A 22902-nucleotide genomic window follows, 5' to 3' on the forward strand; every position below is an offset into this window, starting at 1 on the left:
TGTAGTTAACAGTCAGTATGATTCACGGACATGAATAGCTTGCTTATGAGGCTTATCCTGGTTATAATTCTATTTGGGATAAAGTGTTCACATGATCACAGATGTTCAAACACATAAAAAGTGATAATGAAGGGGTTATTCACAGTGGTGGAACGCAACTAAGTTCAATTACTCAAGTACTGTACTTAAGTACAAATTTGAGGTAATCCTAACTTTACTTAAGTATTTTCTTTTCATGATACTTTAAACTTTTCCTCCACTACATCTCAGATGGAAATATTGTACTTTTTACTTCACACTAATTATCTGAACACTACAGTTACTTTACAGATTAAGATTTTTTGCATCGAAAATAAAAGATGGGCTTAAAAATACATTATGAATTAAATTACCTAACAATTTATACAACTACAGCTGCAATGACAAGTTTATTAATTGATCAGCTCATTGACAGAAAATTGATTGCGAACTATTTTGATAGATATTTAAGTCTTTTTCTATTTTTTAAAAATATTGAGTTTTGTAGTAATTCTAAATAATTTTGAGATTTTGAAGTCTATGGTTTATTTATAGTGTGAGGTTTTTTGGATGCTTTTTTCCTAATTATTTTGAGTTTTTATTTATTTTTTATTTTTTTACTTGTAATACTTTAAGTATGTTTTCCTGAATATATTTACTTACTTTTACTTAAATAAAATTTTCAATGCAGCAACTGAACTTGCAACAAAGTGTTTTTACAGTGTGGTATTAGTACTTTTACGAAAGAAAAGGATCTGAATACTTCTTTCACCACTGGTTATTCATGTCCATATAAAAGCAATGAGTGTTTTCCTAGAAGACTTAATATGAAGAACAGTATTACAGAATATGATGAAATACGATAGCTGACCAATAGAGTGATTGGCATACTTCACTTTCAATTCGTCTGACACAGGAGTCTTGGTGTGGCGAGACTGCCATATTGTCAAACACACATGCACACGAGCACTCACATATATCCTCAGGTCAAATGTTGTTGATTAGTCTTCGGTGACAAGTGTGAAAGGCATCACTCTGCACTGAGACACAGCACCCAGCAGTATGAAGTACTGATACACACTCTGCATGCACAGCACCCATACAATATTTCATTATGGTAGCAGACAAGTCAAAAAGAAGATTAAGATTTGCCCCGGTCACGTCTCAGCTGTGCAGCAATTAATATTCTTACCTGATGCTACAAAGGCCAGGCGAATGTAGTCTATTCTAAATGAACAATCTCACATTAATCAGCTATTTTCTTTGAAGGTAACTGGTGGAATAACAAGACTCATCTCTGAGTAAAGGCACAGCAGATGGACTAAAAATGGCCGCAAACTCTGAGCTGTTAATTTTATGTGGGAAGTCATTGTGAAAGCCTTTTATCTTCACAATGTTGCTTCCATTTACTTCTGATTAACATCTGATCAAATACAATGGTGGATTGTCTGCTTGTGTTTTCTGAATGATATGTCTGTGCATCAAGTTGCTGTCAACTGGTAGTGCCATGATGTGGGAGGGAGGGAGGGAGGGAGGGAGCGAGAGAGAGAACAAGAGAAAGAGAGGAGGGGAGGAGAAAAGAGAGAGGGAGGAAGGCTGCAAATGGCAGCTTCTGTGACACCACTGGAGGGAGGGAGCAGGAGACAGAGAGGGGAGAGGGAGGGAGCGAAGAAATAGTCAAAGGGAGAGAGAGTGTGAGAGAGAGAGAGAGAGAGAGAGAGAGAGAGAGAGAGAGAGAGAGAGAGAGAGCGAGCGAGAGAGAGAGCAGTCCAACTAGATCAGATTGCAAAAGATTGATAAAGAGAGCTGTTCAGTTAATAAGCACTGAGGGAGGATTGTACAGTTTTATGGCAAATGTGAAGGACAGACTTCATGTAAGTAAAGATGAAGGATGAGCAGAGGACCAGCTGAAGACATTGCCTCAGAAGATGGAGATACAAAAACCTGAATTTTCACTGGGATAACCTTCGTTAAACATTTCCCACCTGTTTTGCACATCCGGCACTGACTGAGAAAAAGTGGTTTGGCCTGAGGGTCTGGTGCGATCCAGCTTGGTCAGAATTGCGTTTCATCTGCGCTTGCAAAATCACCTGAAAAAGAGAGAGACAAGAGATCAAGCGAGGATGAAGAAATTCAAAGAGGGTCTGTGCCTTGCAGTGAAGATGATGGAGTGGTTTTCTCCAGTATTAGAGTAACACACAAAGAAGGAGCAGCTGCGGTGGCAGATGCAGAGAATGCCTCAGTTTGGTTAACAGGGACACTGGGACAGAAGATTCCACCTTTTACTTCTGAAGCCTGGGAGAGGACAGGTAGAAATAAAGGTAGGACGAGGACTGAAAACTTCACCTCAAACTTGCAGTGTGATTGTCAAATCAGTATTTGTCAGATGTCTCTGGTTTTTGGTGGTATAAAGGCACTGAAAGGCAATGTATACTTTCAAGCATTCCCTTTGAAGCACGTCCAGTAATCCTGTTAAAATTACACAGTTAATACTATCAATTCCTTTTTTTAATAGTTATTCAGAAACAGTACATAAAAATAATTTGGAAAAAGTCATTGATTGAATGCACATTTGAATATGATGACTTTATTTTAGTTGATGTTATTGTCCAAACTCATATTGTTCCCTAAAACTAGAAGAAAATGCATAGCATTTTCTACAATGCCACAACTATTTATCTAATGTGAATGTAAACACCACATATTAAAAGTCTCAGTGTTTCATTTTAAATGTATTGTGCTGTAGTAAAGAGCCAAAACAGCAAATAATATTTATAAAATAAAGTATATAGCTTAACAACTGCAGAAGTTTTTCTGCAGAATATGGATAAACATAACATTTTAAAAAATATATATTTCTTCACCTCTGTCAATGTCAGGCTACGACACTGACAGGTTCCCAGTTCCTAAAGGGTTAAACAAAAAAAAAAAGAAATAACAAAGAAGGCAGACAACAACAGAGAACAAGAATTTCATTCTGAAGTAAACAGCCAGTGAAGTTTCAGTCAATTATGTGGGATTTATCTTTACATTGTCTCGATCCATATCAGAGCGTGTTTATTACAGGAGAGGGAGAGCAGAGGGAGAGGATATAAATGCATTACATTACACGAAAATAATGCAGGGGAGATGGCCGAAATAGTAAAAAAAATTCAGTCCATAGAAAATTATTTAGTGAAAGTGACCTGGTTGAATGAAATATTCTTAAAAATAAAAACACTAAAAAAAATAATCTGGAGACTTGCTGCTTTTCTATACGTTGCTCATCACTGTGCACTAAATAATAGATTTTTTTTTAAACCATGAATCAGACAAGTAAGCAATTTCAGGGTACCGCTTTCATACCTTGTAAACTGTGATAAGTAGTTGTGATTATTTTTTAGATTTGATAGATTACCTATTGATGAACATTAAATACATTTTGCTGAACAACATGTACCACAAGAACCATTAGCTTTAAGCCTTGATTGTGTGACCGGTAGAATCAACAAATTCAGTCGGTGTAAACAATTTCTGCATCACATCCTCTTCAGTTCAACTTCAACATACACCTTAAGAATAAATGCACTAGTTACCACTTGAGCACTTTTTAGGCACCCAATTTCTGCCTGGGAGGCTTTTATCACATAACTAACTATTGCATGCAGTTAAACACAATAACAGTGGAGGACAGACATGGGCAGATACTGGTGGATAAATGTGTTGCTTCAGGTTCTGCACAATTCTATCAGTGTATAAAAAAACACTGATGTCAGGGTACAAAAGAGACACAGGATGAAGAGAACGACGATTATGCAGCATTGCCTGACAGTTCAATGACCTCATCCTGCTTTTCATCTCAGCTTAGATCAGTTTGATTCACTTTTATTATCCAAAATGGATATTTAGCATGCAGTATGGCACTGAAAATAAAATATATAACAGAGCCACAGAAATTTCAAATATTGTATCAAACACATGCATGTCCTTCTATGACATTATGTGTCCTAATGTATGTAACATTTTGCATTGCTGCATTAAAAGTAATATATGTATGCTTGTGTGCTCTAACCAACAGGTGTCACTTAAAATTGGAAATTACAGAGTTCAGGTTTAATATGGGTGATTCAGCCTTTGTGAATGGGTACAAGTAATTAAAAAACTGCACAAATAAAGATCAAAAAAGCCCTGTGAGAAGCTCACATGTGGGAATGATCAATCAATGGGAACCAGGTGTTAGAACGGTGGAGAAGCTACAGGTGCAGCTAGCAAAAAAACCCTACAGATTTCTGTTCTACTTGCTTATAATATACCAGCTGTTATAACAATGTAGACCTCTCTCTACCACTTCTCTCAACAACCTAAGATGGCATCTCAGCACCAGGGATGGCCTACATACTGAGTCTGACAGCTTCTAGGGTTGGTTACTGTCTGGTTCTAGCTTAAACTGGCATTGTCTCTTTGTCCTGCAGTTGAACCATGAACAGCGTTTGGAGTGGCAAAGTGTCACCAATTATTGCATTAGATTTAAAAACGACAAAAAAGATGTTTAGAGCTAGTTTGTATAACATACTGTCAATCAGACATCTCTCCAAGTTGAAGTGGTGTGACTTTCTATAGGAAAATACCTGTGGGTTACTTGAGACGAGATGAGTTCTGTGTGGTGAGCTATAGGAAAATACAATGACACCTGAGCCTCGGCTCTTCCTTCACAATGGCCTTGGGAGGTGGGCCGGGATCGTAGTGGTTGAGCTCAGTTTCCTGCATGCTTGTCTTGAGATGAAGTACCCTCTCCCACTACACCTCATTGTCCCTCCCAATCCTTCTATTATTTTGCACATCCAATTATTCATTCTATTCATCCTAATCAGCTGCAAGCTTATCATCTCCCCTAGTCACTCCTCTCAAATCCCCAAGAACACACACAGCAGACAAGGTCACAAAAGGTGATGCATGAAATTATTGGCTGGGTGGAAATCACTTTCCGTGTCCAGCCTTATGAATCAAAGATGCATGCATTCTAAACCCAAAGTGTTTTAACTGCAAGACGAGATGACATATTAATGCAACAATACACTCCAAAGGGCCTCCCTGTGAGGTGTCATTTCACGCAGCTTAGAGTACAAGAATAAAGTGTTAAAGGCACAATCTGTGATCCCAAAATAAACAAAAAGTTCACCACCAAAATTCAAAATACAGGACTGGAGCCTGCTCTCACTTCCACACTCATTGACATGTCTCTCATTACAAGGACTAGTCAACAAGTGTATCTACACGCCTATAATAGCAGCAGTTATCTTATATCTAGTTGGTGTCTTTTGTTCATTCTTATATTTGAAAAAAATAAATATATCATTTGTGGGTTATAGCAGGTTCAAATCTTGTGTTCTGAATTTTGAAAACAGCACCAAAGCTGCTGTATGTTTACCAAAAAATGCGGACAAAAAAAACTTTAATCTGTACACCCAACTTTTCAATTAGGGCTGTAACTGATGATTAATTTAATTGTCAATTAATCTGTTTATTATTTTCTTGATTAATCAGTTAGTTCGTTGGTCAAAAAAAGTCTGAAATTTGTAAAGAATGTTAATCAGTGTTTCCTTAAGCCCAAGATGACATCTTCTAATGTCTCTTTTTGTTTACAGCCATAGATAGCCAATTAACTGCTATGAGAGATTAAAGAAACCAGAAAATGTTCACATATAAGAGGCTTATTTTTCTTCTTAAACCTCAAACCTATTTATTAATAATCATCAAATGAGTTCACAATGAATTTAATAGTTGAAAGTTAATCGATTAATCACATACTTGTTGCAGCTCTATTTTCAATTACATGTGAGTTTGGCCTTTAGATCCTGGATCAACATCAGTCTCAATGTGCTGTGTTCAGATGACTTTCACAAGCATTTAAGCCTCTGGAACCTGAGATAATTGGTTTGATTTCTTTTGAAAACATGGTCAAAAGCCAATAAGCGACAAAACAAAACAAGAAAACAATTAGTCAAACTGCAAATAACATAGTAAAGGGTGACATAAAATGATTTGAAAATTAGCCATGGAAGATCTCTCTCTCTCTCTCTCTCTCTCTCTAGATAGATAGATAGCCAGTTTGCTCAGGTTTCAAATGGTTAATACGGCTAAAGAACGATGGATTGCCCCTTAAACCTCTAATTCATTTAATTAAAGGCACCTAGGACTCACAGCTATTCAGATGTCACTAGAAGTTGTTTAATCTAATTTCAAACTACAACATGGTAAAGACTACTGTCAATCCAAACCAAAGAGCCTGTGACAAAGATGAATCTTTATGCACCATGTACTCAAACCTTACATGCATGACCTCTCAGCGGAACAATCTGATTTAAACAGCTTCCTGTGTAGCTACAGCAAAAGGTTTCTGCATGGGTTGCGACTCTAAGGCACTTATCTAATGACTCCAAGGACACAGGGAGGGTTTTTACTTTCATTTGACCAATTTACTGGACACCTGACACTGTACAGCTACTGTACGACATCGAGACCATGCACCATGTAGGGCTGCTCAGGTCATGCGTGTAAGACCAGGATGTATAATGTGAAATGCTGAGACGACGTTAGGCTCAAGATTCATCTCAATTATATAACACAGTCAGTGTGGCTACTATGCCATACAGCCAAGCCCACCTGCCACTACATGAGTGAGCCAAGGAACACAAACACGCCTAATTAAATTGTCTGTATGAAAGCCAAGCACTAGATACAATTAGAAAGGATGATACAGTCTAGTTTGGTTGTTAATTTACAGATTTACATATTTGAGATGAGTGGTAGGACTACTATTTTTAGCATCAACAGCTGTGCTCTTTTGGGAATGCAGTGTGATATTGTCAAAAGGCAAAAAGAGCCTTTGGAGGTATAAAAATAGAATGTAAAATTTAGCTACAGCATGTTTTCTCGATACAGGTATGTGTTTGACCCCTAAGGGACAATTTTAAGATTGTGCATGAGGTAATCTGGCCACAGATTAGGAGAACTTCCACCTGAAAGAGTGTGATTGAGGATGGAATTAGTGTGAGTATGTGGCAGACGGCAGGGCACTCGGGATTTGGAAACGCACATGAGTGAATTGTCAAGTCTTCAGGGGCCAAATCGGGCTAGCAGACGCAGAACGGATGTGGCCAGGCGATAAAAGCTGTCTGCACCCAGAGGGGCCTCAGTCCAGCCCCCATGGGAAAAAACTCCTTGACCCTGAGGCTCAACATCCAACGCAGTGTCCAGGTTATCTGCTGCCTAAACAAGACAATAATTTGACAGGCGTTCTGACATACTGCAGATTCATTACATTCCACACTTACATTTTGACCCATACATTATCAAGTGTGTTTTACATGCAAAAACTTGTCTTGCAAGCTAAAGTTGCAATGTGTAATTACAATTTTATGTTATACGGGGCATTGCACAGGGGAGAAATCTACTTGTATGGAGCACCACGGGAAGGTGCTATAAATTGACTGCATTCTCACAACATGATTAATAATACTGCAGAATGGGGTCAAATAAATAGTCCTTGACTCTCTATCCCTGTATGCAGCATCTGCAATTGCATATCCATGGAATTAGTGGCACATATACAAGTCCCCTAGGAGTACGTTTAAATACAGACATACAACCTAAACACCTCCACTCCTCTAAAAAGTATTGTGGTGAAAGAGCTACGGCAAACTTAAAAAGGGAGAGAAGAGCGCAGATTGTCTGTTGGATGTGTGATGACTGCATGGCATGCTGCTGATAAACTATAAATACAACCAAGACATGCTGAAAGCCTACATGTGATAGCCATCCCTATCACTGGAAGGCCTAAAATATGACAGCCCTACTCATTTTATAAAATCACCTAACCAGTTACAAATAGTGGCTCACATGACGGTCAATTTCTTCATTACAGAATAATAAACATCTGGTAGGTGATGACTTATTCCACTGCCAACACTCTTTATAATTTGAAAGAGAAAAGCACAGGAAATGCCATGTGACAGAAGTAGATCTGCTGTGAGGCCAGTTCTTCACTGATCAAGCCGACATCAAAAGACATGAGGACCCTTCAGTGAGGGCCAATTGGATTTTGAGTCGTGATGTTTAAAGAGAGTGAGATGGTGAGGAGGAGTGTGAATTAACTGAAGCAAGCGGTATTATGGATACTAACACTACATACCTTGTGCTGGAAAATGGCATGGGGGTGTGAACATACTTCACTGCTAACACAAATATCATAATACCAACAGAGTGCTCCATTTTTCTGTAGGCCAACAGGGGACGTTAACGATGCCCTGGTTCCCTTGTCAAAAAGCCTATGGGATTTTTCCATTGGACTTACATTGGTTTTGGTTGGTTTATTGCAGAACAGAAGCTCTGTGGCAAACAAACATTTATGATACTTACACATTTTGTTTAGCAAGATAATCTTCACTGTTGTGATTTTTGAAGCCTAAATACAATCACCAGATTAAAAAAGCTAATGTTAGGCCACACACTAACAACACTACAGTCACATGACTTAACATCCACTGTTAAGTCTATCACATCAAGGCTGTAAAGCCATGCTCAGCATAATGACGTTCTGTAGTCTCACTTAGCCACCCATTAGCAACCACATATTTTAAGACACATAAAAGCTTCAAAATTCTCGAGAGGGGTATTTACAAACATATTTTATGTTGTAGAACAAAACATGAAAGTTTCTTAATCTAGTTTTAACCACAGATCTTATTTAAAGGCACAATTTCATACAGATTTTAGGACTCATTCCTGGGGCGCTCTATAGTTTCCTAATATTTTCATTATTAGAGTTTGCAAGAGGACAAACATATCAAAAGTTGGTCTCTAGTAGACCGTCACTGCATTAGTTCATGTTCACTCTTTTGAAGTACAGTGAATTTCTGGAGTGAGAGAGATTTTTTTCAAGTACAGTGACTATTTTAATGCCCTGTTTTTGGTATTATTTGGCATAGTAACACGCCTTGCCTTTGCAGTGTCACTGGTCTTTGAGTAATATTATGAACTTTTTGGGCTGCAATGCTATTTATTTACTACGTTTTAAATAACTGCACTTTATTTTTGCAATACGCGTTTCTTTTATTGTGTTGTAAGCCCATATGCTGTTTACATTTTGTGAAATTAAATTTAATATGTGGTCATTTCTCTCACGTGTGGACCTTGAACTAATGACTGTAGAGGCACCTGGATTCGGTGGCTGGACCAGTTGGGAACCATTGGTCTAGAATATTCAACGACAACCATCAACAAGAAAATAACAACACATTTTTATTTGAATAAGAACACATAAAAAAACTGTAGGTAATGATGGTAAATTGGTCATTTGGGCACTAACAGAAAGACAGCTCAGTCTGTGAAATTATCTGCTAATATCAGTGGCCTTCTTTGTGAGCCAGTAGCAAAATGATTTTGTATGCTTTACAATGTTTTTGTCATTTACTCACTAAAAGCTTTGATGGGTGTTGTTAGATGATGTTTTATACACAGGTATGGTGTGATTTGACCAATATGTCACGGAAAGACGCTTACATTGTTCTCCTCTTCTGACATTTTCTGCAGGGATTGGATTAAAGCACAAGGCTCCCACCCAACTCCCTGTCTATGACTCACTAAAATGCAGCTTAGTCAGTGATCAAGCTGTGAGAGGCCTCGATCACACCGGGCCTGCTCTTCTGCACTGACCCTGCAGCTGGAGGCGCCGCCGGGAGCATGAGTGTGGGAAGGATCAACCGCTACAGCATTGTGTCATCTGAGGAAGAGGGCCTCCGCCTCACTACCATGCATGGCATGAACGGCTTTGGCAATGGCAAGATCCACACACGCCGCAAGTGCCGCAACCGCTTTGTCAAAAAGAATGGCCAGTGCAATGTGCAGTTTGCCAATATGGAAGAGAAGTCACAGCGCTACATGTCTGACATCTTCACCACATGTGTTGATATTCGCTGGCGATGGATGCTGGTAGTCTTCACCCTTGTGTTTGTTGTCTCCTGGCTGGCCTTCGGCTTAGCCTTTTGGGTCATTGCTTTGTTGCATGGAGATCTGGATAACCCCGCTGGAGATGACAACTTCACTCCATGTGTCCTACAGGTCAATGGATTTGTGGCTGCCTTTCTGTTCTCCATTGAAACACAGTCTACAATAGGTTATGGCTATCGCTGTGTTACTGAAGAGTGCCCTGTGGCCGTCTTCATGGTGGTCTTCCAGTCCATAGTGGGCTGCATCATTGACTGCTTTATGATTGGCGCCATAATGGCCAAGATGGCGAGGCCTAAGAAGCGAGCACAAACACTGTTGTTTAGCCACAATGCTGTCATTGCCATGCGGGATGGAAAGCTGTGCCTCATGTGGAGAGTAGGAAACCTTCGTAAAAGCCACATTGTAGAGGCCCATGTCAGGGCACAGCTCATCAAACCTCGGATCACTGATGAGGGGGAATATATTCCTCTTGACCAGATAGACATTAACGTGGGCTTTGATAAAGGCCTGGACAGGATTTTCTTGGTTTCACCCATCACTATTCTTCATGAGATAGATGAGGAAAGCCCCCTATTTGGGATCAGCAAACAAGACCTGGAGACAGCAGACTTTGAAATTGTCGTCATCTTGGAGGGGATGGTTGAAGCAACTGCCATGACAACACAGGCTCGCAGCTCCTACTTGGCCTCTGAGGTCCTTTGGGGTCACCGTTTCGAGCCAGTCTTGTTTGAGGAGAAGAACCTGTACAAGGTGGATTACTCTCACTTTCACAAAACCTACGAGGTGCCGTCCACCCCCCGCTGCAGTGCCAAGGACATGGTGGAGAACAAGTTCTTAGTCCCCAGCTCTAACTCCTTCTGCTATGAAAATGAGCTGGCCTTCCTAAGCCGCGATGATGATGAGGAGGATGTAGGTGGTGGGAGCAGGGCACTGGCAAACCTCAGTCCGGACCGTAACAGCCGACATGAGTTTGAACGCTTACAGGCCACCAGGGCAATTGATCAAAGGTCATATCGTAGAGAGTCGGAAATATGACCTCTATCCATTGACCCTGGGTCAACTTTTAATAACTTTATCCAAGGGTAAAAATGCAGAACAATGCAAAGTGCCATAGGAAAAGCTGACTACTGTGAAAGATTGGAAAAGAAATATGACAACAGTAAAGGGGACTTATCTGTAAGGAATGGGGAGAAGTGAGAGTTCACAGCTTAGAAAATTGTGGTATGGAATGTCTACAATCAAGGAAAAGGCTAGGGAAAGACCTTCTTCCTTTATGGAAACTTGAATCTTTTTTCACAAAGTCATTTTGAGTTAAGAGTGTTCAATGATAGTGCATCAGAAACTATTATGAAAGAAACTTATAATCAAATTTTAGGTGTAAATACATTGCTTAGGTAAGTTATGTTTTTGTGTGCAGTATCAGTTTCCAAAAACACCTCTGAAGAATAGAAGTTGCTATTTCAACTTGTTCTTGGGCACAAATAATAGTGTTCCAAGGCTTCTCTTAAGCTCTCCTCACATTGCTGTAATTTGCTGGACTTGCGTTCAGTGACACATTGAAAATTCGTGCACTGCAGCATTCAGATGCAATGAGCCGTGATAAAACATCTGACCATGAGCCACTGAGAACAGCATAATTCAACACCTTTGTTTTATATCTCAGTATCTACCAATGTAGGGAGAGTAGGCAAAATTGATTGCACTATGAAGAACATAAGGGAATATGTTGAAAAGAAATTAGATTTTAAAAGAAACGCTCTATTTATGATCTCTTAATGCCTCATACTTTAACTGTATCTTAAAAACAAACATCTTACAAGCCACCAACATCATGATTTGGCTGCACTGGCCTACCCATGTACAATCATTGATAAGTAGTCAGGTAACAGAATTAAAGCACAAATGGTGCAAAACCGTCTGCAATAAACATTTTGTAGTTTTACAAACTTTATTTTTTTTTGCAAGATACGGTTTTGCGATATCCAAGTTTGTGTTGTTGAACAAATAGCCGCAATTTGTATCCCCACAAAAAATGCACCTTGAAGTTTACCTTTACTTTCACCACTTGAAAAATGATCTGATAAACAGAGTTAAACTAAAATCTTTATGCTGGGAGTAATTAACCCATTTTCTTACATTCCATATGGAAAATCAGGCTGTAACAAACTGGCATAAATTGATCAAACGTAATGTTTTTGTCCTCTTAAAAAAATGAATCTATGCATATTGTCACAGTACGAGGGGGCAGAAATCCTATTGAGTTTTGTTTAAGATCAAATTATGGTATGGCATTGTTTTAATCAATACTCTTTGCTCAGCCTGAAATAAAAACAATACATCAACTAAAATTTCAGTTTAAATTAAATTACGAGTCAAAATTTCACATATCGCAAAAACCTTTAAAATGCACACAGGAAGAATGCAAGAATGAGGATTACTTCTAACCACCCAACAAGCATCCGTTGCAAATGCTAAATGAACAAGCATCATAAGGGCAAATGTGTCAACAACACTTTGCGTTATGCTAATAAGGTTAGAATAGTCCAAACATGTTAGCCAACTTACATTAGCTGGCCCTACATTTCTTTTCATTTTACATCAACAGTGGGTAAATTTAACTGCTCTTTCTATTGTTTATAACAGATTAAAGCTCTGTTTCAAACCCTACCTGTGTTATACACCAACAAAAAAAATATTTAATATTATATGAAAAATGTATCCTTTAAAGAATAAAGTAATTGTGTCCAAGTTTGACTAAAATCCTGTTAAACATGATGACCAACAGTAAAACAAAGAAAACAGCTTCCTCTTTCACCCATCGTATTAATTCCTCTAGCATTTTCAAACATCACATACTGTAGATAGCTAAATGCATTTTAGGAATATGCTAATACAATGAGTTAGGACACTGGACCAAGGTCTTAATGGAAGCAATAAAACCTGAAGCACACCTTTCTGAATTAATTTTAGTAAGCATAGTCTTATTGATTCTCTTGTAGAGCAGTGAAAATGCATATTTATAATTCTTGATTTAACGATAACAAGTGAAAGGCACAGTGTGAGGAGAATGACCCTGCATTCTTTAGTTTTTATTGTACTTGTATGAATATGATTTCTCAGATTTGATACCAAAGTAATGAGTGTAGCTCAGACTTAAGTTTTAAAATGACTGTTCCCAAGGCAATCTTCCAAAAACAGTTTAGACTGATCTTGAAAAATGGATAATCATATTCCAAAAAGGTGTTTTAGTTTCCAGTTCGCAAATGGTCTCTTTACAGATTTAAATCATTCTTAAAACACCATTAATTAATCCCTGTTCAATGAAAAGTTAAAACCAAATCAATTCAACATTTAAGTTGTAGTTATAGATTTAATCATCTGCCATCTCTATATAAAGTAGTTTAAGAGACACAATTATAATGCATGAAACTTTTTTTCTTTGGCATGGACAATAATATTTTAAAATTATCCCTTATTCTAGATGCCTAGTCAGAGTTTATCTCTCAAACCTCAACATGTTATGTTGTGTAACAGAATACTGTTTATCAAGTCCACTCCATCTATTACCTCACTAAAATGTGGATGTCATGTCCCTGTCGAACAATTTCCGTTAACTTTCACACATAAAAGACTACATAAGAGTTAGAGGGAAACCATTAGGATATGGCGAAAAACTAAAACATGACAACACAGAGGAGAACCATAAGATGGTTGTAGTGTTGATCACAATGACTAATATTTTCCTAATAGTCATTAAACTCTAGTAGTAATCTTGACTCTATGATCTTCCTTGGTTATATGTTGCTTTTTTTTAGAAAACTGTGGGATGTAGTAATATATAAAGAACATTTTCTGGCTAATAAGTGAAGCGTTCTTTACCCAACCCTAAACATTTATTATGCTCATTGCCTTCTGGGAAGGTTCTATACACTGATTTATGAAGCCCCTGCACCCACTCAGCGGTACAAAAAAAGACAAAGCAATTCTACTGAATAAGAGATTGTTTTAGCTTTGATGTTGCCCACCTGAGCCCTTAAAAAGAAACACACACAAACATTCAAGCTAAATATTAAGGTTTATAGTGTAAAAAGCATAGTAACAGAAACATTATAATAGGGAGCTGCCAGGCTGAACAAACCTGCTTATTTTTATACAAAGTTCTTTTTGATAGAATACAGCAATCAATATTTATCTGTTTTTATCAGAGTACTACAATGAAATCATTATTATGAGGCAAACATATGATTCTTGTCTCACTTTTCAATGATTTAATTTCTGTTGTTTTATTTCAGCACAAATGCTCATGATTAAACAGGTATTTCTCTTAAAGGGATGATTGGAAAAACCTTTGACCTCTGTAGAAGTCTTCCTATGTCCAGCAAATGTCTACTGGGCTTTTGATTTTAATTCAAAGTCATTTAAATTATTCAATTAAAAACTAACTGTGAAAAAAGTTGTTTTTATCTCTTTTGTTGAATGTGGTCCACAAACCTCGGACATCGTCAAGCTTGAGTAATGAATGGATGAAGTGGTAGCTGAGGTAATACATCACTTTGGAGGGTGGTTAAAGCTGTGAGATCAAGAATGAAGTCACCATAGTCAGATGACTTCTTGGTATTGGGCCAATTATTCAAGAAGGCTCATCAATTAATCACTGCGACACAAAAACAACTAGCGGCCAGGGGCCTGTTGGCCCCACTGAACTGGGCGTTAGGCCTGCAGCTGACTTTGTCAGATCAATGGGTTAACAACAAATGAGGACTCATTATTACTCTACGACCTCAGAGCTGAGAAGACCTTGATGTTTTTAAGTGTTAATAAGCGGAATAATGCACTCACATTTGTTAATCAATCAGTCTTGTAGTGTTTAAAGTCCTAAAGAAAACTTTGTTTTTCTCAAATGCCTCTATGGAAAACAGCAAACATATTGATGTATTGATTGATTGGGCACCACCATTAAAAAAGGCTGGGCGATACATATTTTAAGGCTATATCGCAATACACAATATATTTCTTTATCATTTTAAATGTCCTCTTAACTAATGTTAACTACTAAAATACAAAATTATTGAATGAACTGCAGTTAGAATTAAGTAAAATAAAGTAGCTACCGTCATATAATTACGTTGAATACACTATTGTTATAGTACCATTTAATAAAATACGGTTATAAGGAAGTTAAATAAAGTACTTTTATCATGAATTTTCAAAAAATATTGTTATAATTCAATAAATACCCCATAGTGCTTTTATTCTGAAAGACATGTCTCGTCTCACGCCGGAAGTGTTGATGTTTTTGCTGTGGACTTGAAGCTTCCCATCGACAGTTGGATGTCAGCGTTAGCAGACAGTTTAACAGATGCCGCAGCACCTTTAACCATAAGGATTCGTTCACTGTGAGCGGGCAACAAACAAACAGCTCTCCAGTTCATACATTACTAAAATTTGCAAGTCGCCCTGGTGCTCCGTGGTTGCAAAATGTGACTAAATAGACACAATCGGTGCTCTGCAAATACAAACACATGCCTAACCTGTTTGTACCACTGCCACTACTACTCATTAAGTGAGACTGTTACCAACTGAGTATTTATTCACTGCAAGCTGGAAACAAACCAAAACAGTTCATATATTAATAGTATTTGCAAAATGCAGTAATGCTTCATATGGTAGCAAAATGTGACTAAATAGTCACGGCCTGGAGCTCTGCAAAAGCCCTCCCGTGTGTGTGTGTCTGTGAGAGGTGGAGAACCAGTAGAGGGCAAGAGAACCAAAGCACTGTTGGCTTATAAAAACAATGTGACAATTAATACTCGATGTTTGGGATATAGCTTTTTTTTATATATCACACATGGAGCCGTGATACCCCGAATATATTCAATATATCGCCCACCCCTACCTTTAACAACAGCTAAACTATATCAAAACATCTGTTTACAAACCCCAAATCTCATTTATCCAGTCATATACTAAGAACCTCAAAAAACACTGAAACATCTTAGTATTGGAGACTGGCTTTGAGCAGAATATAGATTAGTTTTACCACCAGTTTAGCTTCAAAAAGGTATGTGTTAAAAAAATGCATGTGTTTGAGAGGTACTGAGCATATGACTGGATAAATGAGACTTGGATTATACTGTACGAGTTGTGCAAAAGTTTTAAACAGATGTTTCAATATAGTTTTTCTGTTGATAAACATGGTGCTGTTTTCTGTGAAGGCATGTGAAAAAACCATGTTTTCTTAATGGATTCAAAGCAACATGTCACAACTTGCTGATTTACAAATGGTCATTTTGTGCGGGTGGGCGTTCCTTTAAATCCCCCTATGGGCCCTTTTTCATCGTTTTGCAATATCACAGTAACAGGTGTAAAGAATTAATACAGTAAGCTGTATTAGTTTCAGGGTCCTGGTATTGTGCATGCTGGCTCACTGCCATGCACTTCAATAGTACAGAACCATTGTTAATGTGATTAGCAACACCTGTGTATTTCCTAGTAGAACAAGTCAAAATGTATTCTGTGTGAAGAGTACCTGTTTAGTTGAATGAATACTGATTTTTTTACCTTTGGACAGTTGATTGCAAATGTAGGTTTTGTTGGAAGTTAAAGTTTAACACTGTTGAGTAGAGCTGAACCAATACTGGCTATTTTAGGGCCAATATTGGCAATGATATTTGGATGTTAAAAAAAATCAGACTAGTAAAATCTGAATGATATTTTAACTGATTGTTGGTTTCTAACATAAACACATTACTGAAGCAGACATTTTTGATGAGGGTCGCTTACATTTGAATTACACAGAATTGCGACCAGGAAATATACTTAAGAGGGAGAATTCTACATTTGAAAATCACCTTGTCAGTTCTTTCTCATTGACAAACTACATAACTGCGACAATGTTTCTAAATTACCACAAGCATATCTTTGGCATCACTGTTCTGTAATTCTTATGTTACTTATAGATACAATACAACAATACCAATCTGTGATAAAATCTATAAATCTATTTAAAAAAATATGGAATTAGAATGATATTCTTAACAATGGTGCAGTATACATTTTAAAATATAAGGGTATTTGTAACATAAAGTGAGATAAACTCTTCCGTGGCATTACAGTGGCACTGCAACAGCCTGCTCGGTTCACACACTTATTGAAGTGAAAAAAGGAAAGATTTCACTTATATTTTTGTGAAAGATGACACATTGTATGCTGACATATACATAACATCTAGGTGTGTATAAAGGATCTATTATAAAATGTATGGCCTTTCTATAACAGACCCCCTTGGAGTAAAAAGTTGAAAGAGTACAAGTACTGACACTTGCTCTTACAATGCCATCACCAGTACCACGGAACAAATTTTTTTGTGGTGATGAATAATCCCGAACTCTTTGCATGAGATCTGTGGCCATCAGTTCTTTCTAAATAATTCAGGTTGGGGTGATTAAATCACCCACAGTGAGCGACAGATGTGGGATTAACATGCTGGCCGCTGGTTGTGCTGAGCTCAGGCGTTGGGTCTCAGCAATAACTGACACTGGGATCACAGAGGCTGTACTAGAAGCATTTGCCAAGTTTGATTATGTAACATGGCCTGGGTAGTGTATGTTAGGCTTTGTGGTGCTTGGTGTCACACACATAAAGTAGAAGTGAAGCTTTCAGGATTAGTGATGGACAGTGTTAATGAGTGCCTAATGCATGAAAGCTTAATAGATTTTTCAGCAGTGTCACATGGGTTGGAGAACTCAGAATTTGACTTTTACCCGGAAAGTGAGATGACTTTTGATAGCTGTAATGTCAGACTGTTGTAGTGTCATAGCAGGATTAGACGCCAAGAGGTCCTGGATAATTAAGGGCATGTCAGGAAAAACTGCCCCGTTTGCTCGCACGATTGCTATGTAATCCCAAGGACATGCCATTCAGATGGGGTGGGTAGCCTCATTGGGATGGATAGACTATAACTTTAATTACTTAAATAATTCTCAGCAGGTATAATCCAATGGTATGCTTATACTTGGGGCATCGATGTCCACAGTGTGTCTTAATTTAGTTTTATTAACTTGATGGGTCAGGGCTCTAAGATGCAATGCTGTTACAGGTCCTTCATTGGCCGATAAGGTTAACAAATAACCTTTTTTTAATATACTATTTTCTATGGCTATTTCTGCCTACCCGTAAGAAAGAAAATGCTACAATTCAATAATGGTTTGTTAGCAGATATCTGCATCCCAGAGCGATGAGTGCCACTGGTGCACCAACCTATCCCTTCACACTTATGGCTATGGCTCCAGCAAATAAAACATATCAATTATTATGTGGAGGCTGCAGCCACATAACCTGCTGGCTGAAAAAAAAAGTGAGGCTAAGGAGCCAATTAGACAACCTTATCATAGCCCAATGCATTAACGCTAAATGTAATGCTATAATTTCATTTTATATTGCAAGTGGATGGATGGACGGACGGACGAACGGCCAGACAGACAGACAGACAGACAGACAGACAGATAGATAGATAGATGGTTGAGGTTGGGGTTTTTTTTTTGACGTCATCATATTTTGTCTAAATTACGCAACAGCAAGTTGACACCCAGGATCCCTTGGGAATGTCCCTTCTGTGACTCCCAGGGAACAGTTGACTAAGCCAGCTGGGGCCTGGGTCACACATTTGCTCGCATGATGTAAAACAAAAACTATTACACCTACAGAAGACTTCTGGAGCCGTTAAAGGATGTGAGAGGATGCAAGGCAGTGGCCTCGCCAGGCTCTCTGCCAGCCAGCCCATATAGACTGGTTATAATTAATGCTGGAACAAACTCCCCGTAGCCTTGACTCTCGATGATGGTAAAATGAGGGGAAATCATGTTGAAGGGGCTATATAAAGCTCTTCAGTGTCAAGCTGCATGTGGCTCTGTGGCCAACACTTTCACCGCTAAAAGTACTCTCTGTTAGTTCCTGTGATAGTATCACTCAATCAAGGACATGTAGTGGAGGTCTGAGGTATATGGTATTAGTACTATCCCTGTACTAGAATTAGAATATTATCTACAACAAATGAATTTATAGACATACATATATTAGTTCACGGTGCTACAAATGGGCAATATAGTATGAACCCTAATCCAACTCAATTCAAATATGATGTCATTCGATTTTACACAGTGTAATTGCCAAGTGACATCTTTTAAAGGCCACCAGATTTAAATAAAAGTAGATGAAGAACTCCACTGTTATATATTTATTTGTATTACTATAGCAGATTTTGAAAGAAAGTCTGGCGCAAAAATGAAAGTGAGCGAGTGTGATATTAACCGAATCCAAAATTAACGTATTACGTGAGTAGGGCAAAGCACTATATTTGGAGATCAATGATTTGTACATACTGAAGTACAAATTAAGTTGTTCTATAAAAAGATACAGACTATGCGTTTTTCTAAACACTTCACAAGTGTCTCAAGTGTGATGGGAATTCATCCAATGACTGAGACATGCTCTGTTGTCTGTTGCCCAAATGGAGGAGACTCAACAGCCCTGTCCTACCACCCACGCTTATCGACTTGTGCGATAAGCCAGGAGCACACTGGTGTTGTCCATTAGCTGTCGGTGGTGCCCAGGGACACATCAAAAGTACACAGCAGATGTACACAAGATTTTTAAAGAAACAGAGGTGTAACCTTGGTTTATAAATTCATTCTATCACTCATTCAGGTACTTGAAATGGTTTTTAATTTTGACATGCCACTGAGGGAAAGTTACAGGTGTAAATAATAAATAACTAATGAAGCCATATAAAAAGGCGGCTGACACAATTTTGAAAGAAGCTCTACTGAGCTAATGTTTGCCAAAATACTAGCTAAGTACAAAGCTAGACTATCTCAGAAAAATACTTGGCTAAAGCAAGACTGTTAAAGGCCTAACACATCGACACAGGTGTTGTCACTTGGCTAATTAGAGCTCTGCACCTATACATGATGTCACAGGAAAGTGAGAGATATGTCAATCAAACACACCTAAACATGCTCACAACATCCTGAGAGGAGATCTAATTAGGCACAAAACTGAAACTGAAAACACCTGTGTGGGAGAACAAGTGTTCTATCGTTTTATAAACAATTTTGTTTTCATACTTTGACAGATTATGCCCAACGAGGGCTGGGCGACAGGGAGAAAATCAAATGTAATGATATTTTGATCAAATGCCTTGGTTTAATATTTTTCCAGTATTGTAGGGTTGACTACCAGTGCTTTTACAAAATATTTACACAATGAGATGTGAGAATGAAATTTTTGATAAATAATCATCAGTACTGGCAAATGAGAGGAAAGCTCGAACATTCTGGTAAACTCAGAATATTACATCCCGGTACTGTAATGCAGCCTTTAAATCCAGGTAAACAACACTTATCAAGTTACAATATTCAAAATTCAAGGACGATATCTTGTCATATATCACAATATCAATATATTGCCCAGCCCTTTGTCCAACATGTATCAAATGACAACATACACTGTTGCCGTACGGAGCTCAAACCTGAGTGCTGCATTAAACATGGCGACACATTATGTGTCTTATCTTCCCTCATTTGAAGCAGGTGCCACTAGTCTATCCTGATTCATAGAGCAACATGATTGGACAACCTGAGGGGACATAAGGGGGCCACTCTCATTTCCTGGCTCTCAAGCATTGGTAATTACCTACGTGTGCCCAAAGGCCCTCTGTGTGTTTTGGAGGAAGAGAAAAAGAAAGAGCAAGACAGTGAAGTTGTGCACTGCAGAAAGAACAGAACAGGTCCAGTGTAACGTTACACAATTCTACAACAGCCCCGAGGCACAGGCCATGAAATATTAGGTCTATTTACCTCTATTATTTCATAAAAATGATCCTCTTCTGCCTGTCTGTGCAAAACATACAGGTGGATGTTTAATGGGTTAGCTACCAATTTCCCCTGATTCGATAAGTAGTTTGCACAAAAAAAACAATAAATACAATCCGCATAGTGCCAGTGTTAAAGTGCTGAGGTTTGAATATAACAGCTGTTGTTCAGCCCAGTACAATGGAGCGCAGAGGTACTTTGTGGTGCACAAAGCACCTATAAAATTACATCTGAGAAACTGATACATTTCTCATTCAAAATAATACTTGCAAAAATCAACAAAGCATGCTGTGAAGTGTGAACAGTGGCTTCCTTTTGGAAAAACAAATCCTAAATGAAAGTATTAACTGTAAAGTGATTCTGAGGAGCTTCGAGTGCCATAAATGTAAGTGAGCTCCATTGTAACAGAATAAACTACAGCCAAAAGCTTCAAACCTGAAATGAACCACACAATAACCAGGAAGAAAAATAAGAGTCAGCAAAGCTGGGTTTGTCCCAGCAGTGAAGTCATGAGAACAGACACAGAGCTGCCACTACAGTCTCTCTGGTCTGCCCGGGGTAGACTCAAATCTGTCAGCACCCTTCTCTAATGCAGCTCTCAGTGGAGGGCAACAGGAATACTTCTCCACACACACACATACACCTCACACCCACATCACCCCTCAATCCCCAGCCTACCTGGACTATGCCAGGATACATGGATCATCTCTTGCTGGCTGGCATCACTCTGTCCCAGGACACAGACCTCGCTTTAGCCAGGACAACGTCTCCAGTGTCAGGCAGAATGACGGTCTTTGTTGCCGCAGACTCAATACGGGACCTTCACTTGCAAAAGTAGTTGGTTGGTTTGATACGGAGAACAGTATCCCTTTTTAACATGATCTGCAAAAGAGGAGAGGAGACAGTTAGGAAAACTCTGCAGATCATGCTTGAATAGATCTTTAAAAATATATATATATATCAAAAACACTTTCTGTACTCATTTAAACTAAATTTGGTTTGTGGGGGCTTCTGCTGTTAAAAAATATATATTAGTTATTACAAAGCTTTTTTTTTAAAACCTCTCAATAAAGGTACCAAACTCAAACTTAAACTGGACATAGTCTCACACACTTATTTCCATTTTTAACCTGCTGGCTGTGATGTCTAGGATCTTGAATGTTTTTAAAATAAATATTTTCTTTCCACCTCAAAGGTGTGACATAACAGACAAAAACCCTGTTGAAAAGCCGTGAACTGACACACAAAAAAGATGATGAAACTGCAGTGAATCACACAACTGAATGGGTTGGTTACATAAGACAACAGGGCTTTTCATTGTAAGCCACTCACTGAATAGATAGTTGGTCAAAAATGAAGGACAGTTGTTTAAAATTTGAAATAACTCACATTATTAACCGACTTTACAGTAAGACTTGATATAATACTTTTTTTATCTAAAAGCAGCTAACTTCAAGTTAATAATAATAATAATAATAATAATAATAATAATAATAATACATTTTATATATAAAGCACTTTTTAGGGAACTCAGAGATGCTTCACATAGTAAAAAGGATCAAAGAATACAGATAAAAAATAAGAGTACAAATAAAAATAAAATTTAAAAAAAGTTGTCAAAAAAAGGCTTTTCTCAATAGAAGAAATTCTGTAACATTAAAGGTCCAATGTGACCATCTATTTTGTGTGTGTGTGTGTGTGTGTGTGTGTGTGTGTGTGTGTGTGTGTGTGTATATTCACCTGAAAATAAGAATCGTTGTGTTTTTGTTACCTTAGAAGACAAACCAAACACTGGCTCTAGATAGGGACATTTGCATTCTTGTGTTTTAGTGTTGTCACATTAGCCACTGTAGTTAGCAGCCCCTCTGTGATAAGCCAGAGTGGATTTCTTCCCATGAAACTGTGTTATTCACAGTTTTTGCCAGTTTAAATGACCAGGTTGGTTTGTTTTGGAGCAGAAGAGAAATCATCAAAAACACCCTAACCTCCTAAACATCTGGCTCTTTAAGTTATCAGAGAAACAAGG

General features: G+C 38.1%; 1 protein-coding gene and 1 long non-coding RNA gene across 2 annotated transcripts in view; one reads left to right on the forward strand and one right to left on the reverse strand.

The window, feature by feature from the left end:
* Positions 1–22902, reverse strand: part of LOC148186343 (uncharacterized) — a 60912-nt gene that overhangs the window by 36970 nt on the left and 1040 nt on the right. The window contains exons 2-3 of the long non-coding RNA XR_015775065.1: positions 21555–21758; positions 2004–2108 (exon numbers count right to left, since the gene is read on the reverse strand). This is a non-coding gene — a long non-coding RNA (uncharacterized LOC148186343). The remainder of the gene's footprint in view (positions 1–2003; positions 2109–21554; positions 21759–22902) is intronic.
* Positions 1768–14450, forward strand: kcnj12a (potassium inwardly rectifying channel subfamily J member 12a). Its single transcript, XM_088070388.1, has 2 exons — positions 1768–2339; positions 9589–14450. The coding sequence occupies exon 2, from the start codon at positions 9739–9741 to the stop codon at positions 11038–11040; it is 1302 nt and encodes a 433-aa protein (XP_087926514.1). The 5' UTR covers positions 1768–2339; positions 9589–9738; the 3' UTR covers positions 11041–14450.

Source organism: Plectropomus leopardus, chromosome 19 (genome assembly GCF_026936395.1).
Source record: "Plectropomus leopardus strain MGB_pleo_1.0 chromosome 19, ASM2693639v1, whole genome shotgun sequence".
In the NCBI taxonomy this organism is placed as follows: Eukaryota; Metazoa; Chordata; class Actinopteri; order Perciformes; family Serranidae; genus Plectropomus; species Plectropomus leopardus.